Genomic DNA, 23,593 nt, shown 5'->3' with positions numbered 1-23,593 from the left:
CTCATTCATTATTAGTTAAAAGTATCACAGACATTTTGATATCCCTCCTGCTAGAACTGTCATCATCAAGCTGTCGTAAAAAGGACGTTTTACGGTTGACGTCTCCCCGGTTAGAATAGTTTAATTCTTTTCTTCAATGTAATGATGTAAAATAATGAACAACATTAAGAAATGAATAAATGACGATTGTCTCAGGCTGCATTCGTGAGTTTTTGATAAAATTACTTAGAATAACAAAATAAAACAACATGAACGAATGAATGAATGAATATATTTGAGGATGCTATTTAATGTTCTTGTTGCGACAAACAAGTCCAAATAAATCTACATTATATTGTTAGAATGTATCAGTAACGTTCGATTGCTTAACAAAATGGGTCAGTTGCCTCTTTTATTACAAGTTATTGTAGTATTGTAGTACTGGTCAATGAACAGACAACCATTTGAAAATATATAGCTAATTCAGCAGCGCATTTTGGCAGTTTTAAAATCATCACTTTGACATTTTTGTTAATCACTTTATAAAGCATAGAGCATAGTTCACCAGCTGTGCATCAGTAGTGAATTTTAAATGTTATTATTTCATACGTTTAAAAGAATGATCAAAACCATTTCAAAATAACATGTATAAGATAAAGAATGGCAAACCAGTATATTACGTTTTTTATTACATCATGGATAAGATTATACTAATTTATTTAAGAAGATGTAGGCTTATTGCACCACTTTCGAAACCAACCAGTACAAATACATTAGTGTAGATATACCTTTTTATATCTGAAAGATTATTATTTTCTTCATTTGCTATGCAATTTGCATGATTACGTTCTTCGGGATTCATTTTTACGATATTGATTCTTAGGTGTATTTTTGATGAAAACATAATTGTTAGTCATTAGATATTCCATTTCTTATTTGAATTATGATCATGTGTTGACTTATTTACTTTGAACATATACTATATGTAATGAATTTAAACATGTATTTGTTAAAATTTGTTTTAGGTACTATATTTTTAACAATTCGTATAATTATACAGGATTGTAAAAGCATGATTGATATTTTCATAACGCATAAAGATTTACCAAACGCATTGTTTGCTTACGTTTTACACGCAATATTTAGATAGACAATTCAGAAGTTCTAGAGAGCGAATCAATTAAGCTTGAAAGATCTAAAAATTAAAAACTGATTTTTGCTTTTTATAAATGAGCATATTTCCTAAAGACATTGTAATAACTATTATTCATCTGATACAAATGACATTAGTGCAACGAACAGCTGTTTATTGTATACAAAAGATGAATCAACCAAATGTTGATAGTTGTTAATATTTCAAAAGACGAAATAATCTACACAAACAACAAACTATCAGAAACACATTTCATTTCGATATTCCTTTTAGCGCTTTTTGTAAGTGAAATGCCATGCGATCATCAATACAAAAGGTTCTATAATCAGCTTCAATTGTGATGAGAGAAAAATCGGGAAGCAAGTTATACAGAGCATTCTGCTGTCCATTACTACAGGCGGACATACGATGTCTAGAGGATTGAATATATTTCATTCCATGAAAGCAGTGTAGACGAGAATTGTTATAACCAAGTTCTGAATTCACTTAATGTAAGATCAAAAGTCTTACGTGAATTGATGGAGATTTTGTGTAAATTTTAGTTGAAAATAAAATCTAATGGAAGTTTTAACAAGTGAGGACCCTGTGAGAATAAGAAGGGCAAGGTCGTTTCGAGAGCGTTCAGAAAATACCGGAGAGAATCTGCGGCGTGTTCGATCATTTAAAACGACATCCAAGGGATTAATTAATCGAGGTGACTCATTTAAAATACAACGAGCGTCACCACAGGTTGGAAAAACAAACGAAGGCGAAACAATTGTGAAAAACACTGTTACTAACCTTGAAATTCCGAAGTTTGTAACGGCTAATAGTGGATTAGTGCATTGTTATTTTAGAGTTTTGATCACGGGTGCAGAAGGAGTAGGGAAATCTGCGATAATAGATCAATTTATGACCTCCGAATTTCTTGGATATGGGAATTTCAATATTTGTAAGTATGATTCCTATCACCATTTAAAAAACAATAAATTTTCTTGAAATGTGATTGGCATATTTTTCAAATTGCATTTAAATTATGTTTCTCTGTTAAAATACTCTAAATGAGTATGTTTTAGTTTATTTATAAATCTGGGAAGTTTTGTGTGTTGGCAATGAAACATTTGTTACATCAAGTAGAAAAATTCGAATGACAATGTTTCAACAAAGTGTATTTTGCAATATGTATGTTACACAATTATAATGTTTTGTCTTGGACGAAACAAATGAAATTTAATAAAAGTTATACTGATAACGAAAATAGTGTATCGAATATTTACAAAAGATTGATAACATACATGAAATCTTAGTGAATTTGCATCTTCTTCTAATCGAATACAACTTATTCAAAATGGGTAAAAAGGCAAACAAATTATCGTTTACACAGACAAACTACTCTATTTACGATGTAACCAAAATATAATGCTTGTTAGAAATCGAGTATTATTGTTATTTGAAAAGAAATATAGATACTGAAAGACAAAACCTAAACAATGTGTTAAACAGGCACAAATTTGCCATGCTTTTATATAATTTTATATAAAATAACACATGGAAAACTCTCTCTGTGGTATTTAAACAGACTGATATTTCTCTCAGCTAATAAAATGAGAAGATTGATTTATTTCATGAGACCACTTTGATGTAATTACGACATTCTAAATCAATTACAGAAATAAGATACATTTTTTATATTTCTCCAATGTAGCGTCCATCAGTCATTGCTCCCTTAAATGACGTTTTACGATCACTTTTCTCTTTGAAGTTAACTGTTGCGAGATTTGCAGCGAATATAAAAAGTTCACAAGTCTTAGAATAATCTTGGGCAAGACAATTTTGTTATTTATTATTGATGAGTAAACTTAATCAAATGATAAGTAATAAGAACGTTATATCGAAAGTATATTTTGCAAATTGAAAGATATAATGTAAGGTATTTGTATAATTTATTCATAAGTGAACATGGATTTTATATCGTTTGAGAGTTTATGATTATAACTATCTATACAGTCATATTAACATTTTAAGGTTGAAAAGAACTTCTCTTACAAGTCATAAATGATCTGAAATTAATCTGAAGTTATATGCCGCTTTTCATGGAATGGCACTTACGTGTCGTGTCACATTGAAGGTTCCATGATAACCGCCATATGAATACATCTGCGGATGTTTCAAAATTCTAAATTTTACCAGTTCATGTTAAATGTTGAATTCTGCTTAAGCCGGTGCTAGGGGGCGTGGACAGTAGTTTGCACTTGACAGTACCGTCGATGAACAGGCTCAATCAAACCGAGCCTGCAACATTTTCAATTTTGCCGCGTTGGGCTCTATTTAGGGATTCTTATTCCACTCTATTGCATACAAATATCTACTTAACTGATACCGCATGGCAATATTCAATTATCTAACAAGTTTAACTATGCAATAAATAACGACAGTAAAATAGTTTCTATTTTTTTCTAATAGATCCACTTTTCGAAGAAAAATAATGTAGCTATTGTCACGACACTTTCGTCGACGTTGGCGTTGGTTAATCATTTCCTGAAGGTCCATTTTTTAGAAACTTTAAAAAGCTTTTCACAAAGAACTTCGTTTACTTACTTATTGTCATGAAAGGACACTATTCATATAGGCAAAAATCCGAATACGATCTGATGCAAAGTATCTGCGGATGTTTCTAAATTCAAAAATTTTACTTTTTCATAATTATGTAAATGTTGAATTCTGCTAAAGCCGGTGCTAGAAGGCGTGAACGGTACTTTGCACTTGACAGTACCGTCCATGAACAGGCTCTATCAAACCGAGCCTGCAACACTTTCAATTTTGAAGTGTTTGGCTTTCTTAAGGGGTTCTTATTTGCTCTATTTTAATCTCATTTTACAACAAACATTATAAGCCGTGGTTAACATTTTGTTCCATGCATTTCTAAAGGCAGGTAATCCTTAAATTCGTTTTTTTTTTCCTTTTACTTAGAATATTTTCCTTTTTTTCAAACAGGTATTCACTTAAAGCATAATTTTTTTGTTAACTATCAATGGCAGGTAAGTCTGCCAATCACATTTGCAGAATTATGCCCTTTTTCAATGTTGATTTTATTGTACTATCCAGCACTAAGAAAAGAGCTAAATAATGAATTTTATGTATGGTAAATGATTTTGAACATTTACACACACAAAATTTAATGCTGGCCACACTTTGGCTTTTATTACAATCATTATATAACATTTGTATATGTAAACGACTTATTATCGTCTGAATTAAAAAAAACGTTATGACTTTCATAAAAAGGACAAAATCTAATATAAAAATGTAATGCGTGCTATTCTTAAAACGCGTGCCAATTTTCTCTTTAAATGGGCAATTGGTATAATGCTACGTAATTTCAAATACTGAAATTGAACTATTGAAATATTAATATTATTTCCTACAATGCATATCCCTACATGACCCTTATCTGTCTAATGTAATTCAAATTATCAGGTAAGTGGATAACAATATAAATTTTATCACCAAGAATTTGGTAACAAAAGAGCACATGTCAATATTTGTGGTTAAATCTACTGTTATTCCAAAAAAGATCAGTGTAAATGTTACAATACAATACAATATAAGGTAGTTATTTTCTTATTTAAAGCCTGGTAGCTTAAGGCTTTTGAGTATCCAAGGCGTCCTAGTTAGACAGTCCTTACTGTCTTTCCCTACATAAGCTGATTGGGTTTTAATATCAATTGTTGTATTGTCATGATTACCTTTCTTATTCTGTAAAAGCTAATCACGGCTTTCTTCATGAAGGAGATGAAAGGAATGATTATTAAGACCCCATGCAAAGCTACTTAATTAATTATTTAAACAGTTTTGTATTTGTAATTAATTAATTTCGCCTTAGCAGAGATTGTGATATTATCAGTTTTCTTCATGATAGCTTTTGAAGACATTGATTCAATAATAGCACAGAGCAATGTCTTTAGGATTTCTTTTCTAAAAAAACACTGGGATCGACTAAGGAGACAATATGTCTGATTTTTTTTATGTGACAGGCAGTGGCTTTAACATGTTTGTTGGCTTATGAAATTGCTTTAATCTTATTTATATCAAATATATACAGCGTTGCAAACACACAAAAAGAATATTTTCAGCTCACTTTTACCATACTTACATTCATTTTACGTCTTGAAAGAAACACATCTGTTATAAGGATAGGTCATATTAATTACTTACTTTTCTTCCCCACTACACAGATCTTTGTAGAGGAGTATATTATAATCATCCTAATACCATCGAGGTTTTTTATTGTCTTGATCTGACAGAATGTCCCACTGGATTTATAATCAGGCATAGTGTTCTGTAATGCGTCTGATGATTCATTTATTATGCCGTGTCGGAATTAACATTTGTCGTTATTACCAATTACATATCTTTCAAAAAAGGGCATTCCATTTTAGTTGATTTTGAAAAAGATTTAAGAATTTTTTATCAATCAAATATTTATTTTCGCTCATATTGATTTTTGTAAAGGAAACACATTACCAATTACCCTGCCTTTAACCAAAATATATTAGCCCTAGCCGGACACTTCACACCCGTGCTGTCTGACAAGGCTCAATATTGTCGGTATTAACCCAGCAAACACAAGACGTCATTCTGACGTCAGATTTAAGTCAGGTTCCGACGTCGGATGACGGTCGGAAAAACGGTTGGATTTGAAAGTTTTTTTGACGTAATAATCTGACGTCAGGTAGACGTCAGAATCTAACCATGATCTAACCTTTTTCTGACCAAAATCTGACCATTTTCTAACCATTTTTTCGACCTCAATCTGACCATTTTCCGACCTAAATCTGACCATTTTCATACCTAAATCTAACCAGTTTCTAACCGTTTTCCGACCTCAATCTGACCATTTTCCGACCTAAATCTTAACCCTTTTTCTGCCCTAAATCTGACCATTTTTCTGACCTTAATCTGATCATTCCCCTAATCCTTCTTGTTTTACCACATTATAAATATTTTCTGGCTATTCCTGCTTTGATCGAATTTAATGTAACTCATTCTATTAAGTAACTTTCACTCCAATGAAATGTATAACAAAAAAAATAAAATCAAAAATATGTTTTTATATTTTTCATTTATTTAAAATAAAAGTTCCAAGGCTAAATATACTTTTCATAAATTAAACAAAAAAACATAAAATAAAAACAAAAAGTATTACAAAAACAAATATTTTTTTTATAATTTTAAGAAAAGTTAAAAGATTTCGGATAATAATGTTTCAAGCAATTAATGACAGATTTTCAGTATTTTTAACTATATTTCTACAGCATTACTAAAACATTTCGTTAGTGCCATTTTGCATATTTTGACCTCCTTTTGATAATTGTCACTAAGGTATACAGTAAATTACTTCCTTTTTGTTACATCACAAAGTTATACTTTTAAATATCCATGAGAATTAGCACGAAATTTGGAGGTGTGATGCTTTTAGATATGACCTTCTCTCACCACCCTCGTCTGTCCGGAGAATACGTTAATGTCCAATAGCGTTTGTGATGTCATTTTCACTGAAAGAAAAGAAATTTATGAAAAAATGGACAAATAACAAGCTAAAATGTTTTTCATGGTTATCTGCCCTTTAGAAATTTTGAAAGTTATCTTAACTTAATGAACAATTTTGCTAGATTTTTATAAGAGAGCTTTAACAAAAATTGAAACTAAACATGAATACTGAAAATTTAAAAGGCCGCTTTAAAACTCCAGTTTAGTATGGATTATAAGTATGTAACAGAATTTACAAAAATCTTACTTTGCCATGTGTCTTTTTGCATAATCACGTGTTTCTGTCCATCCGACCTTTTAGAGCATGTCCAACACTTGAGCTACCTGAAAAGAAAATTATATTCTAAATTATGTATATTCTACGTTTGAAACACAAGTCTTAAATTTTTCATAGTTTCAAATTAATGTTTCAAATGCATTCTCAATTCTCAGATTTTAACTGACAAAAACATCACAGGTAAAGAAAAATATGAAAACTAAGCATTCTCTTTGGTAGTACTGAATTTGGTAGTACTGAAAGGCACATTATAAACTCTCCACAAGCAGAGTTAAGACATGTCAAATTTGAAAAGATTTATTATCACACATTATCGCGAAATTGTGTGACATTTTGCTTCAACTGTTCAAATAATGGTAATTTTATTTTAAGAATGGTTGCAATCATGCAATTATTTATCAAATATAAAGTAGAAATAAATTTAAATAAATTAAACTGACCTCTCTGTTCAAGAAAATCTAAAATATTCACTGTATCAATGCATCCCGATTCCTGACCGACAGCCAAAACGTAACGCCTACGAATTCGAATTTCCATCCACGTGGCTGTAGATTCGAATTATAGGTTAATTATGTTTTCTTTCCCTTTTCTGTCACTATGATTAAATGTTAAAGCACTATTAAAAAACTCGTGATTTTGATACATATAATGTACCACTAATGATAATATTATATCGTTAAATGATTAGAACTCGTAAACAGATCTGTGGCTAAAAATAGATTTCATAACAATAACACATGTAACTTGCCTATATATAGCGCCACCTATATGTTTTATTAGGATGCAGCGCCGCGATCTTGGTCTGTATAGATATATACTCACTTCATTTGTAAGCCAAATAACATTTGAAAAATGTTTAAATGATTACAACAGTGAATAACGATTTTTTGTTTGTTAAATTTTTACCTACCGTCAGGACGCCGACCAGAACCTGACGTTAGTACGACGCCAAAAAGAAACGTCTAATAGACATATCGGTTTTTTAACGTCAGATTTACGTCGTATTTTGGTCGCCGACGTCGTGACCAAAATCTAACGTTAATCCGACGTTGTTTTAACGTCATGTGTTTGCTGGGAAGACATCCCTTAATATTTTAATAGACTGATTCAAATTCAAAGCTGGGCAAATTCATTGCATACATTAATCTGATTTAAGCGAACTTTTCCTAGGTTAATTATCAATATAAAAGAAGTTATGTTTGTTCATTAGTCAGCCAACAGTATGGATCCTAGTAAGTAGGGCTTGGGAGTATTTGAGTTTTTGGGTAACCACGAATCAAAGTTCGAATAATCGTCAATTCAGAGATCGCTACTTACAGCACTCTGAAAGTGGGAGTAAAAACGATTAGTGAATGAATTATGAGAATTTCCTTATCAACCATTTGCCATGATAATAGAAACAACAGAAAGTTAACAAGTACTATGAGTAATAAGATTCAACGCATATACAAGCTGGCCTCGATCTATTTAGATGACAAAGGCTTATCACTTTCGGGTTAAGCAATTTTAAGAATTGAATTGTAACCTGATTATGTCAGGTTAATGTCCACCTACATAAGCTGCTTGTAGAACATACAGATATCTCGAATGGTCTTAGTGTCAACTGTTTCTGATGAAATAATGGATTTTTATTCCATTTAAGCGAACGAGTGGAATTTTTTTACGCTTAATTAGCCAAGAGGATTCCTTTATAAATGAAATTACCTTAAAATCTCCATGCAATGGCATTTGCAAAAAGATGTTTAAAGCATTTGTAGAAAGTGTTTGTATTTTCAAAATAGTATTTGTTAGTTTCTCTGTTTATACTTTAAAACATTCATCTCGAGATATATAGAGGATATTGAATAAGTGTAAGTTCAATACTGAATTTATTGCACGAGTTGAATAAAATTATATTATGCGAGCCTCTGGCGAGCATAATATTAATTTATTCAACGAGTGCAATAAATTCAGTAATGAACTTACACGAATTTAATATTCTATTTATCACATACCCAAAATAGAGACCGTTTAAAGTGAAACAAGAGTCATTTTTCATTAACGCGCCTATAGTATAACGCTAGCATTTAGCGCGTCTTTTCACTATGTAAGCATAACGCTAATGACGTCACGTCAAAATATATGCACGGCCGTGCCATACCATATTTACGGAGTCGCAAAATCGGCACGAGTGTGTGATAAACAGTATTTGTGACTTACTCTTGCAATACAGGCTTAGATTATACATGTAATTTATGATATGTATATATCGGAAGGGGATTTGTTTTCTTCTTCTTGACATGATTTTTTATTATTAAAAATCCATTATTCCTTAAAAATGCTTTTATTTTTTCTCAAAGGTTTATTTTTTTAAAGGTGTTCTGTTAAAGTTTCAAAAAAGTTACCCATTTGCCAATTACCTGAACCATCTTTTGATTATGTTTTTATAAAAAATACAGCTTAAGTGATTTAGTATTTTGTCCGATAGTGATACTACTACTTTGTTTATACTTTTATGTCAAATAGTTACACATTCAATGCCTTCACTTGCCAGGTGATAATCAACTTACGTGTTTTAGAGGAAAACAGAATCTAAAACCAGTATACAAGCGTTATAAAACGTATGTTTTCCATTTCTAAAAACTGTAAAAGAAATAATAAGTCATAATGTAGCTTCAAAAGCAAAATAAAATTACGACATAGATTAGTTTATTTTCTCTTCCAAACAAACACAAACATAGTACAAATAGTGCTTTAAAAGTTACATGTATCACAGACAGTTCGAGTGAAAGAAAAGAGAAAATTTCAATTCATTATCAATAACAGACATAATCTAAACGTAAATGCAATGCGCCGAGACAGCATTAAAATGTCTTCAGTGATATCAAACCTTAACCCTTCACATGAAATTAAAAACAAATCAAATTCTTACACAGCCAAATAAAAAGAAAGAAAGAAAAAATTTGGTCAGAAAAGACTATGCTTGGCTTCAAAATATTGCTTAAGGATTTCAAATACTGTTCAATTCATTTTAGTGGGAACTTTAATGGGAACAAACATACTGAACACAAAATGTCCTCTCCTCTCATTAGCTGTATTTGCGTTCTTGGTGAGCGGAATACTTTAACAAGTTATATCCTGTATTCACTTGTCCATTACTGGAGGCGGACATAGGCTGTCTGGAGAATTACGTGTCTTTCAGTTGATGAAAGAAATGCGGTCTAGGCAGGCTTACGCTGAATAGGCAATGTCTACTTATTAAAAGATCATATTATTAAAGGTACAGAACTCTATTCCAGAGTTGAATAAAAGTTCAGCGGAACGGTATGTCAGTTAAATTCTTTCAACAAGTAAAATATGGCAAAAATTGAGAAAGGGCAATGGGTAAACAAAATATCGGCAAATAACGCCTGCGATGGATTTTTTCGTTTTAGTAATTGATCGGCGGTTAATAACAAACCATGTAACAGTGTAATTGAGGTATATTTTTTATAGATGACAAAAGAACGTTTACTTTAATATTAAACAAACATTTAATTTTCTCTGAAAGTTGTGGAATTCTCATTTCATTTGAAACTTATTTGAAAACAAGCTATTATTACATTAAAAAATAAGTACATAAAACACTTACACACGTCAACATTACACTTCAGGGCCTTTTCTATACTTATTGTATTGCAGCAAATAAAATTATTTACATCTTTTTACGTTTTATACAAATAATGGACTATGTCTATTTCATGTAAATGAGGGTAGTTATCTGGGACTTTATATCGTGGAACCAGGCTAGAATTAAATCATGCGTATAAAGCTTGTCTCCACCTAAAGGGGAATTGTTTTGCATATGGATAAAACGCATCGGTGTAAGAGCTGTTGCATTGCATTGTGTTATGTAAAACCTCCAAATTTTTAATCTTTTCATTTGTTTTACTTTTAGAAACTAGGAAACAAGTTCGTCTTAAAGAAATTTAAATGTATATATCCTTTAATATTTTGTATTCATTCTTCTGAGAGATGATTTGGATATATTGTTGTGCGAACATAGCTCTAGCCTCAGAAGTCTATAATTGCCGCATATTATATATTATATTAAACCTCTAAATGTATCCGAATATCTGGAGTCTATGCACCTTTAGCTCCAGCAGGTTTGTACAGAATGTATATAAAGATCCAGTCAATCCTCCAAGTAACCGTTTGTCGCTTAAGTCGTCCGTGTAAAATAGATTTACTTTACTGTATTTAACTCGTATTCCAACAAATTCATAAAGGGGAGTATTGGTCCAAGCGTTTGTCCTGACTTTTAAGCGTTGATGTGACCTGAAGTACATAGTGACTTTCCACTCCAAACATTGTATGAATATAATTGAATTTAATGTGTGTTTAGGATCTGAGACTTGAGGATGTTATTCATGACGTTATGTTTAACTTCACCATAAATGTATTCATGATATAAAAGCTAATGGAATTTTGAAAATCCTAAAATTTAAGTGTATTTAATTCGCTATATATAACATCTGAAACACAAATTGTTCAAAAGATATAAAAGATGAAGTTAATATACGAGTATATTATTAATCGTGTCTGTCAGAATTCTGTGTAAAATGATGTCATATTTATTATTTAAAAGCTCTTTGTTCTTGGTGATATGTTTTGGTTCTTTAACAGTACTCATTGTCAAAATAGATGAACCATACAGTTAGTGTTTATAAATATAAATATAGATATAAATTATTTATATCTTTTTCGTTTAGAAAACAACAAATCCAAATTAAATTACACTAAAATGGAGAAAAACACAATCCTCTAAGAAAGCTCAACACGGCAAAATTGAAAATGTTGTAGCTTTCATTGAACTTTTTAAATGACGGCAGTGGTTATTGCAAGCTATCGCCCGCCAATTCTAGCACCGACTAAAGCAGAATTCAACATTTAACATGAACTGGTAAAGTTTTGAAGTTTGAAACATCGGCAGATGTGTTCAAATCAGATTTGTCGTTTCTGCAGAAGCAAACCCGTATTTCTTCTTGACACTTAATGTATTTTTAACTAAATAATCAACCCTATGAAGAAGCCAGATTAAAATTTAGATTAATAAATCTCTTACAAAGGTTGCTTCTCGCAAATGGAAAGCACTACAGATAAATTAATTTTCCTTATAAAATTATTGGATTTTCCACTTAAAATTGAATTAAAGAGTTTCTTCCTTTTTAGGATAATAAACATCATTTTAGCTTAAAATAGAGAAAAACAGAATTCCTAAAGAACGCAAAACATGGTTGCAAAATTGCAAATGCTGCAGGCTGCAGGTTTGATTAAGTCTGTCAGGGGACGGTACTGATATTTGCAAGCTGCTATCCATGTCCTCTAACCACGTTTTTTAATAACATGAATGACTTTTGAAACACCCTTACATGTACCGCGCTAACAAAATTTATATGGGCTTATCCATGTTCAACTTTGACAAAACTATTAATTATTTTATGGAAACTTATAAAATACATGTATGAAGTGACTAAAAAGCGAGAAGTGAAGACCACGATCCGACGGTACACTCATGGTTCTTAGTGTACAAAGAGGATGAGATGAGGTTGGTTCTTAGCGCTAACTATTAGTTTATTATTAGTGTAATACTTGTAACATTGTTTTTTAAACTTACTGTAAGCTTCCAGCTAGGATATTTACCCTACATCTCTTAAGGTATAACCACCATAACGGGCACAATAAGGACCTGGAAAACTGACATCATAGGTCAGATATATGCCTTAAATGACACCTGTATGCACAATTTAAACAAACTTTACCGTGTGGATATCGTGTTTTGGCCAATTTTTAAACTTAAGCTTGGATGTTAAAAGGGCCCTTTATCAGAAATGGGGAACATTTAAATAATCTACAATATACTCCTTATGAAAAATGTTTTCCATTAGTTATTGTTAAAAAGATAAATAATAATTTAGCCAACAAGCCACACAAGCAAAATGATTGTTTCTACTCAAACTGTTTGTTATATACATAAACATGTCACCCTACCCATTTTACACGTGTTTGACCATTTTCCTACAAAAAGAGTCTTAAATAAAAAAAGTCCCTAAAATTCATCAAAATGAGGGGCTTTTTAAAAGTTTCCCTGAAATTTTGTATATTGGTTAATCTTATAAAATATTATATATTTAAACTATGTTGTTTCGATTTTTTTAGACTTTGAAAATATCAGGTACACTGTTTGTTATAAAATTCAACACTATTTATGCAATAAACACTTATATTAATTATATTTTTAAAATTTAACACTTTTTCTTTCCAAAATGGATATGAGGGATACATAAATAATGTTAAAGAAAGAAAAAAGAAAGAAAAAAAGTTGATCCTTCTGGTGTTTGAACCCACGGCCCTAAGTTTGAATGCGGTAAGAAGTATTTCTAGCCTATCTGAATACTCTTCTAAGTAGGGGTAATGCATTTGGATGGTCATACCTTGAGGACAATACATGGTAGAATATAAAAATTAATTTTACAAAACCTTTGTTGAAATAGTTTGATTTGTTATAGTTGTGCATTTTATTGTATTTTTATGTATGAATCATTAAAATCGCAAATTATATCAATAAAAATTAAATTGTATTGTAAAATATTCGAGCTTCAATTAAAGTCTCTATATACTTTATGTTTTCTCTATCTGGTTGGATAAAATTTATTATACATAAGTATAACCTATATCAAACAGTAAGAAAGTGACATTCTCTTATAGTTAAACTGCAGAATGTTAAATTTAAAACTGCAAAATAATCCTTTTGCCACCACACATTTCTCGGAAGCACTTTTTAAAATTCAACAAACACATGTTTTTATTTGATTTTTAAAAATACCAAGCTGTTCCAAATTTAATATAAGAAAACTTCAATTTAACGTGAGATATTTAAATGACATCAAAATAGTTCATTTTAAAATGGAAAACAACATGGCCGTTAGCAAAACATTCCATTATATTCAGATCAGTAAACGAAGCCAGTATAGAGAACATTAGTAGTTTTGCAATGTGTAAATCAAATCTAATTTGACTAGCATTCTCACGAGAGATTTTTCTGAAAATCAGAAAGACAGCGCCGAAGGGAGACAACACGGTGCGTGTTGTCTATATAGCTGTGTAACAGTTATGCTCAAAGAAGTCATTATAGAATAACTAAATGTGTTCGTTGACTTATGTAGAATTATCAATGTATTAAAATGATAGAAGTTTGAAAATTAAATATTATCTTTATATTTAATAGTATTTCAACATAGAGATATCACTCCTGTTATTTGAATCTAATATTATGTTGCATTTGTATTTAGTTGGAAGTGAAGGAAAATAGATATAAAACTGTCTATCATATAAATTGATAACATGTCTCTTAAAAGAGATGGCAAGGGAATTAATTGAAAAACATGAACCGCAATTTGTACAATCACTTAAGTTGATTACTTGCCTTAATCGAAATCCTGTTGTTTATTAATTTGAACAGCTGCACAATTTATACTTATTAAATTATATCATAGCTTCCTGCAAGTAACATACATATATGAACTTCTCTTATAAATAAAAAAAGTATGCAAGGATGCATACCTTTCATATTAATAATATATCAAGCATGTTTTTAAAGTATTTTAATACGGGTTTTTCTTCACTTCAAAATATTCCCTTGAGTTTGTTTTTGCTTTGATTTAATTGGTGGTTAACGTTATTATTTCGCATCTGGAGTTTTCTGTACTTATTTGAAGTAAGAATGAAGTAAGAAGTGATATAATACAATTAACGTCTTTATGTAAACACTTATATTTTCTCATGATACTTTATGAGGCATCTGCGCAACCATAATTTCCTGTGCATATTTCAATTCTCATTTTAAAAACCAGGTTTCATTAAAACAGAAAATGACTAGAAAGAGCAGTAAAGAAATCTACTTCAGTAATAAGAGTATCATGTTTGTTGGTGATGAAATAGTCAAATTTTGCCGCTTATCTGAAAAATATTATTTTATACGTATGAAGTTTTCATCGATAAAAATGGGTTAATAAATATATTTAAAACAATAAACACAATGGCCCTTTTTTTGGTCAATGTAAATATGTTTGATTTTAAATCAATTTCCATGGACAAAAAGCCATAAATAAAAGATGTTCTTTGAAATTGTGAAAATGGTATAATAATAATAATAATAATAATAATAATAATAATGATAATAATAAAAAATCTTTATTTATTGAAGGTAACATACAAAATTTACTCAGTAAGAAGTATACTTAATGTCAGTTTGGACTTCTTATTAAAAAATAACAAAGAAAAAATGTAGATCTATATAAAATTTAAAATCTTTTGCTAAAAAAATGAATTATATTCTTGAATGTAAAGGTTAGATATTTTCATTCATTCATCCGACTGACACTAATAAATATTATAGTACATGTAATTATTGATAAACTCGCAGTGATTCAAAAATGATTATATCAACATTTACAACAGTTATAATATAAAGTGGTCAATTTTCATCATGTGTCTAACTGTAAACTAAGCAAATAAATTTTACAGTTGTTTTTGAAAGATTATAAAGTCGAACATTGTTTGATAGTAGTATGAAATTTGTTCCAAACGTCAATACTGAAATAAGAAAATGAATCCATTAAATAATTAAGATACGGTATACTTTGCAGAACAAGATCTTTATGAGCGATTGAGCGTACATGTATATTATGTAATTCTTTGTGAGAAAAACAAAAACTGTCACTTATATACAACGGTGCCAGATCGTTTAAAGATTTAAACACCACAATGGCTGTGTGGTTTTTCACCCTAAAATTGAATCTCAGCCATTTGAGTTTATTTATTTCAGCCTTTAATTTTATATATTCATTCTATTTCTAAATCCTTATTATCACATTTTCGTATGGTATTCTTTAAAACTAATAATCCAAAACGCCTTCTGATATATTCATGAATTGACAAGTATTTTTAAGGTTAGATTGAATTCATTAATTATAATTCAAAATTTGTTGAAATTGCTAAATCTGCTCGGTGTGTATTTTATGTTATGCTCCATGCTATATCTCGTATTGTGCTCTTCTGTTTTTGTACTTTATGATTTAAAATATATACTGCATTAAGTTTTACATTGAAATTCTTGAATTCCGTAGACTAATAAATCGCGTAGTATGCACTCTAATATGTTTGTGACTGCAAAAACGGTATGTTTAATTGTAGGCGGTGTACTTGGGAAATGCATGATTACTGGAAACAGCTGTTTTATTGTTATTCAATGATTTACGTATATCTTTAAAATGCTTTATATTTTTGCTGTTGTTTTTGTACTATTCATATCTCAAGGTAGAAAAGAAGTTTTGTTTTAATAATCTCGTACCCTTTCTAGGAAAAATCCTTCAAACCATCAACAATTGTTCAGAAAGACGCATCTAGACATGCTATCGCTAAAAATATCTCGTTTCTTATCGTTGTTGTATTGAAACAAAAGTTTGAAATAGTTTGTTTTTATTGTGTTTTTTTTCTTTTCTTTCTTTGATACATTTCATACTCTTTGTGATATCATACGTTTCAATCGTACATCCTATAAATCAGCTTATTTCAGATAACGGAACGAAAAATTACGAAACATTTTTTATTTTATTTATGAAATAAATAATTTAAGATATTTCTCTATCTACCAATACAAAATTATCGTATTATTTTTCACACTTGTTTTGACAATATATTATCAAGATAAAATGGTTCTAATATGTATTTCCTAACATTTCTATGTATGATATATAACTGTGTTCATTTTGCATTATATTTAAAAATATCTATACAGTGGCTTGAAATATTACGCGGCTGATAATCACACCAAAGATTGTATCCTAGTTGTGAAAATACAATTGATTCTTATCCAATTGGAAAAAGCAACATTTTAAGACTTTACAATCTTTATAAAGCAATTAGTTTAAAGTCGATAAACCTTCCGCAGGAATATATTTAGATGTAAGTGTAGCATCCCACGCAGACTTTAAACACGTTATGTACTCGCTTTCAACTAAATATTTCGGAGAGAATAAGTGAACAAAAAAGCGGGTTTGAAAACGTATATAACATGAAAGTGAAGTAACTCTTTGGAACACCTTTTATCAGTTAAGGCTTATTTATCTCCACATAAGAGCGTAGCAAATCCAAATACTGATTTAGTTTCAGTTGTTAGGTTTATATGTTTGTTGAGTACATTTGTGTCAAATCATTGGGATTTTGATCTGAATAATTTATTGAATTTGAAAATATAATTCTTGAATGAAAAAAATATTTATATTAAAACGCCATTTATTGTCGTTTCGTGTAAACATTTAATACATGGTGAATATATCGGAAATCGGTTTGTTACGAAATGATGAATGATATGAGTGTATTAGTAAATATCAACAAAATAGAGAAAGCAGATATAGCTTACACACGTTGTACCTGTAAATTACACGCGGTAATTAAAGCTCATTGTTACTGGTAGTATAAAGCATGCTAAGAAACTTCTGTTAAACAGCATTAATGTCATATATTGGTTTTGCCTTTGTTTTATCTCCAGATTTTTTTTGGATTTTTTTTGTCGAGGTTGTTCAAAACAACTTGCAAAACCAAAACAACAAATGTTGCATAAGATCAAACTACTCCCAATGGTACATATCATGCTTTTAACCTGATATATTAAAATAAACTACCTGTGTGTAGTTAAATAGGATACAATTGTGTAACCCAGCGGTACCTTAGCGCATCTTGATTTAATAAAGGCAACTGAAAACCGGTTAACATTTCAAAACACATCAACACTTGAGTCTGAACATGCTAGTCACGTTTTTTTCACGAGCGTAAATGAATCTTTAAATAAAGCAGAACAGTTCATTTTGATCTATAAAATATTTGTGAAATGAGTCGTGAATTTCTTTGATAAGTAATAGTTATACAAGCTTACAGAGTAGTGTTTCCTGTCCGAAATTATCCTAGTGATATCAAAATGTCTGACTGTGTATATAAGGTAATTGATATACCACCAACTCTTACTTTAAGGACACAACTTATAGCAACAATAAAGCCATGATAAGAATTAAAAGGATATGCCTTTCCTTTTATTCAAGTATTATGCATATTGTACGCCAGTACCAGCCGTAAATTGCTAGATTTAAGAAATGTGTGCTTATTATACCTCACAATGAATATATTTTCCACAACTTTTAATAAAAATTTATTCAATTTCATCCCCACATAGAAATTCTGACAAATGCAATTTATCACACCAAGCTTAAGATTTATTAGTTTTCGGTTCACCTTTTCGTTTGGTTTTGAATAATTTATTGAACTTTATTTAACTCTCTAACTTGGAAGAACTACTTTTATTAAATTGTGATTTCGTTGAATTTTGTCATAAACTTTTTTTTTATCTTAGAGAATTTAACGTTCACTCAGTATGGTTTAACTTACATAAAACAAATTGTTATCAGTAACGTAGTGATTTCGCAGAAAAACGTAGATTTGCAATATTTAAATTTTCACGTTGTATTTATTGGTATCGCTAACTTATTACGTCAGTGGGAGACAAAACAAATGACATTCACAGCTTTATACGCATTATCATAATAAATATTATGTAAAAGTTTATTCACTTTAATAGATTATTAAATATATGTATATTGTATTGTTAACTAAAGGCTAAAATATTTACAAGTGTTATTATTTAAATAATATTATATTTCTATACTTAACGTTATGATTTTAATATTGTTTAACATGGTTAGGAAATTTTAATACGATAAATAACAACGATTAATAGATTCCTTAAATTGATTAAGAATGAGATTCGTATCCCTTTCTGATATTATTAAATTTCTTTCAGATAATTATATATTTACTTTCTAAATTGAAGACAATTAACTAACCACTCATTATGATTGATACTTTATAAACATATAATTTCGATCACAAATTATAATGGCATTGATAAATATATGACAAATAACTTCATATTATTAATCTTATATTTTCGACAACAGATGATTACATGTTGTATTTACATACAAAACTCTGTGGGTAACTTACCTGGAATTTTAGATAAGCAATAAATTATATACAATTATAGTATTCAAGGATGTTAAAACATTTCAAATTTTGTGTTCTGGATAAAATCAACAAATCTGAATTATTACGAGAATTTTGTTGACGGGTTTTCTTCTCTGGAATTAAATTACGAGTTTCACTTACCATCTTATTTAACATAGAAGCACATATCGCCACCTAAGTGCAGAATAATAGATTATTAGAGGTAACCCGTTACTGCAATAAGATGACGATAAAATCTGCATAATATCTCGACTGCTGGTTTATAGTAACATTTTTCGGATATGAAACTGATATGAATGCTGTCATTTGGAAACAATCAAGATCATGATAATTATTTAAAGTCCCAGCAAAAACAAGAGAAATAAAGCTTAGGCCGTTGCACCATTTACCTGCAGCATACTCCAGGATTGTGATAGCTACTTGTTGTTTTTGCAATGGCATTGTACTGATCTGAAACAGATGCGCTAATAGTTATGAAATTGTTTTCTTCTAATAGAGTAAACAGAGTAAAACATTAAAATCAATTTTGAGATATTTTGAATAAATTAAATGTACTTCTTTGTTTTCTAACCTGTTGGATCTCTTAATTTATGCTGCTGGTTCACAGTATAAAGCAATCAGTTAACACTTATTAAAGGAGAATGTTTATTTTGGAATAATAAGTGGCGGGAAGAAAGTGATGTATTTATTGCTTTAAAACTAAAAAGGACAATAAACACAATGCATAATTAAGACTTAAGGTATCTTAACATAGTTTTGTAACTAACTATGAGATATATGAAAATTAATTGAAGATGGTTGTAACATGCTATTTCCTAGGATTTCTGAAGTTATAATGTTAATATGTTTAAAATGGAGAGAATGATTAATGGAAAAAAAAACGTTACGTCTTTTGGTATTAATTTGAAATCTTAATATGATATGATAAATAAACACGTAAAAGCGTCAAGTTTGAAAACATTTTAGCATTTTTCTTCTTGTAAGAGAGTAATCTTAGATTATTTATATATACATGTAAGTACGGTGCAATCGTTTAAAATATTTTGAATAAATTGTTTTTACTCGTATTTTCTTTCATGAAAAAACTTTATATTTACGATATTAGTTACAGTATCACAAAGACGACCCTGAAGCAATATCAACATTAAGAGTTTCTGACAAAAAATAATTCAATCTCTTAAGCATAAAATAATAGCCTAAACTGATACGAAAAGAGGCTTTGTCCATAGGTGTTCCTGAATTTTGAAGGAAAACATCGTTTGGTCTTTTAAGATAGGATAGATGCATGTATCAATTTTAATGGTTTAGCCATCTGGAATTTTACTTAAGGTAAATATCATGCAGTTTTTCTTATAATTCAGTTTTGTTATAGTTTTGATAATAATTAAATAAATTCCTTTTCTAAATCTTTGTACATTGGCCTCTCTCCTGATAAATTAACGTATTTCTGATTACAGTGAATGCTCTTATGTTTCGTGTCAGGTTCCGTGCAGGTGTTTAATGTATCCTTAGCAGAACTATTGTAAATGACCTTAACCTGCCTTCCAAATGTAATTGGTTTATTCCAAAAATAGATGCCATCTGACATTCAAAGACAGCATAAACACAATTTCTAAAAAGGCGTTAAGTCTGTAAATGAAGTGTTTATTGTGTCCATTAAATGTGACGTTTCTCGTGATATGCCTAACACCCCTCCGCTATGTTTTCAACAACGATTAGTTTAAAAACAAGTTTTATATTACTATTTTAATTGTAATTTTTATTATGTGGCAGTAAAACTAAATTTAATGGTGTTTATAGTGAGTTTAATATATTGTTGCCTAGTAACATGCCTGTAATATCTCAATGTAACCAGACAATATTGAGCAATATTGAAGTCACGTGTTTAAATTTATGTTCATTATTTACAATAATAATTACCTATTCTCCAGCAGATTTTGTTTCATTTGGGAATTGTCTGGTATAATTATTGTTCATGCTGGCTATTTAATCATTTGCTTGTGGTCTCAACTTAGCATCTTTTTATCGTTTCGCGCGTCGTTTTGTAAAAAATTGCATACAGACAAAAAAAAGCAGTGCCATTTTACTTAATGTTTAACAATAACATGCATATTAACTTTACACTGCTATTTAATACTTAATATGCCAAGGCGACAGCCGACAATACGGAATAAAATAAAATTTGGCTCGTTGCCACTTTTCCTCTATTTGCCATATCATAACTTTTGAAGTAAAACGGTGACAACAGCTCTTATATAAACGCCAATATGTACCTATTATATAAAAAACAATACCACATTTACACATCTCTATTGTGCTGTAAAGGCGGTTGACGCTGATTATCGTATTACTTTTTGAATTTGAATTGACAAATGGTACACTGCATCGCATAAAATGATCGATCAAACATTAAATGAATAACTATTTCTCATGAACTAGAAAAAAAAGTGCAACGAGATATATAATATTGAAAAAATAAATGGTTTTTCTCCTTTCTGAAACCCTGTAAGAATTGGAGCATATTATTATGCAAACGTTTATGTATTGTATGATGTAAGTCTAATGTACCTTTTAAGTTAACCAAATCATTGAAAACATATGAAAAGTGACCATTAGTCGGGCTACACGTATTTAAATTGTTTAAAAAGGCTACTATAGAATTATAGAATTATGCTTATTAGTATCATAGTAAATAGATGAAATAACAGGAGTTTGCTTAAAGGATAAAGTATCACATCTCATTATAACTTATCTAAACTACACAAGAAAAACTTGAACCAATAAAAAACGTAATAAAAGGAAATTATAACAAAAGCAAAGCAGTACGTTTATCTAAAGAAAGCAAAAACATAAATGGTTTACATAATCCAGTGTTCACCATGAAGGCGTCTCGGGCAATAAAACTTTGTCAATATATTGTTTTGATGTTGAATTATTTGTTATCGTTAGAAACAGATGCCTTAAAACAACAGTATTCAAGAACGACGGTAAATTATAGTATAATCTTAATCAATATAACGTTTAATGCTTGGTTTGTATAAAGCTTAGCAATTTTTCTAAGCCAGCCAGTCTTATTTGTAAATAATGTATAGAATGCAAGTTTAAATTAAGGAAAAATGTATTGTTATGCAGTGAGTAATTAATTAAACTGTCAAGCGATTGAATAGTGTTATTCTAACTACCCTATTATTTTCCACATAAATTTGTGATGAACAGTCTTTTTTACCTATTTCATTGAAAGAAGTACACTTACAGTTATTCTAGACAAATACAATGATACACATAGGAAATCATTTATTGCCATTTTTTGCTGTTAAACTATGCCTGAGCAATTCTAAATCACAGTGCATTATTGAGACTTAAAAATGAACTACAAGATTCTCAAGAGAAGTCAAAATATAGAAACATGCAATAATTCTCCCATACAATTTTTGATTAAGAAATTTTTAACTATAACTGATTCTGTTAATGCCTTTGTTCTTGAAAGTGTTAAAACATTGAACATTAGTTTTAACCCAATTCTGTATGTTGTTAATTAAGGTTGTTACCACAACCTAAAGTGAAAACTTTATAAAAGTATATAATTAGGCTTCTAAAACAATTTTCAAACATCAAGGAATATGTAAAATATGTGCTGCATATATTTGTCCACATTTTATGTAATCATTAAAATATACGCATTCATTTCTTATTGAAAAATTTAACATAGACTTTACAGAAAATAAATTTCTAATTATCTCTCTTTATTGACATGAAATGTAAATTCGGTAATTTCTTTACAAATAATGCTTTTTGGAACTTACAATATGGATAAATCGTCATTTGAGCATTACATTTATGATAAAGAACCATAAAAATTTGAGTTACAGGATCTTTAATATGCCTTTCTCTAACATTTCTGATTATGATATATTGTGTTCATTTGTATATTTATATAATTTCCGCTTTGTAACGAGGCTTATAATCACACCGACAACTCATATGCTAGTTCTAAAAAAAACAGTTAATTGCTTTTCAAATTTTAAGATGTTAAAATTCCGCAAGTATAAACCACGAATATAAATTTAAATAAACGTTACTATTATATCATCCAACGCACACATAAAACATTATAAAAATACACATCTTTTAACAAAATATTCCGGAGAGAAGCAGTGAAACAAAAACGTTAAATGTTTAGCTATTTAATTTGAAAACGTAAATGGAAAGTATAGTAACTTTCTTTGGAAACTGTTGATCTTAACGTAATAAATCATAGAAGCGCTGACAAAACCAATGATTGATTAAATTAAGCTGCACTTTTCTGAAATATTGAAGTGGCATGTTACTTTGATAAAAAAAACAACAGTTCACCGTATTTTATTTTTCGAATAAAGTATTGAACTTCATATTTCATATTTCTTGAAAAAAAGTTTTTTTAATGAAATTGTTCTTGTAGCTAAGTTTAGATTTCTAATATATAGTGCCTGTATCGAAAATCGTTAAAGCTCGTTCATTGTGAAAACGGTAAGCATCAAGGTGACCAAGGGCAGCCATTTAGCTATAACTTTTGCATGGTA

General features: G+C 29.7%; 1 protein-coding gene across 5 annotated transcripts in view; it reads left to right on the top strand.

Moving 5' to 3' along the window:
- Positions 1 to 23,593, top strand: part of LOC132722833 (ras-related protein Ral-B-like) — a 104,375-nt gene that overhangs the window by 36,887 nt on the left and 43,895 nt on the right. The window contains exon 1 of one of the 5 annotated variants that reach the window (XM_060707416.1): positions 1,459 to 2,063. The exons of the other annotated variants lie outside the window; for them this stretch is intronic. Coding sequence (XP_060563399.1) covers positions 1,691 to 2,063 — 373 coding nt within the window. The 5' untranslated portion in view covers positions 1,459 to 1,690. Of the gene's footprint in view, positions 1 to 1,458; positions 2,064 to 23,593 lie in introns of those variants that run through there. 5 annotated transcript variants of the gene reach the window in all.

This window comes from Ruditapes philippinarum, unplaced genomic scaffold (assembly GCF_026571515.1).
Source record: "Ruditapes philippinarum isolate M1 unplaced genomic scaffold, ASM2657151v2 ctg2108_1_1_1_1, whole genome shotgun sequence".
Classification (NCBI taxonomy): Eukaryota; Metazoa; Mollusca; class Bivalvia; order Venerida; family Veneridae; genus Ruditapes; species Ruditapes philippinarum.
This window is presented reverse-complemented; position numbering and strand designations above follow the sequence as displayed.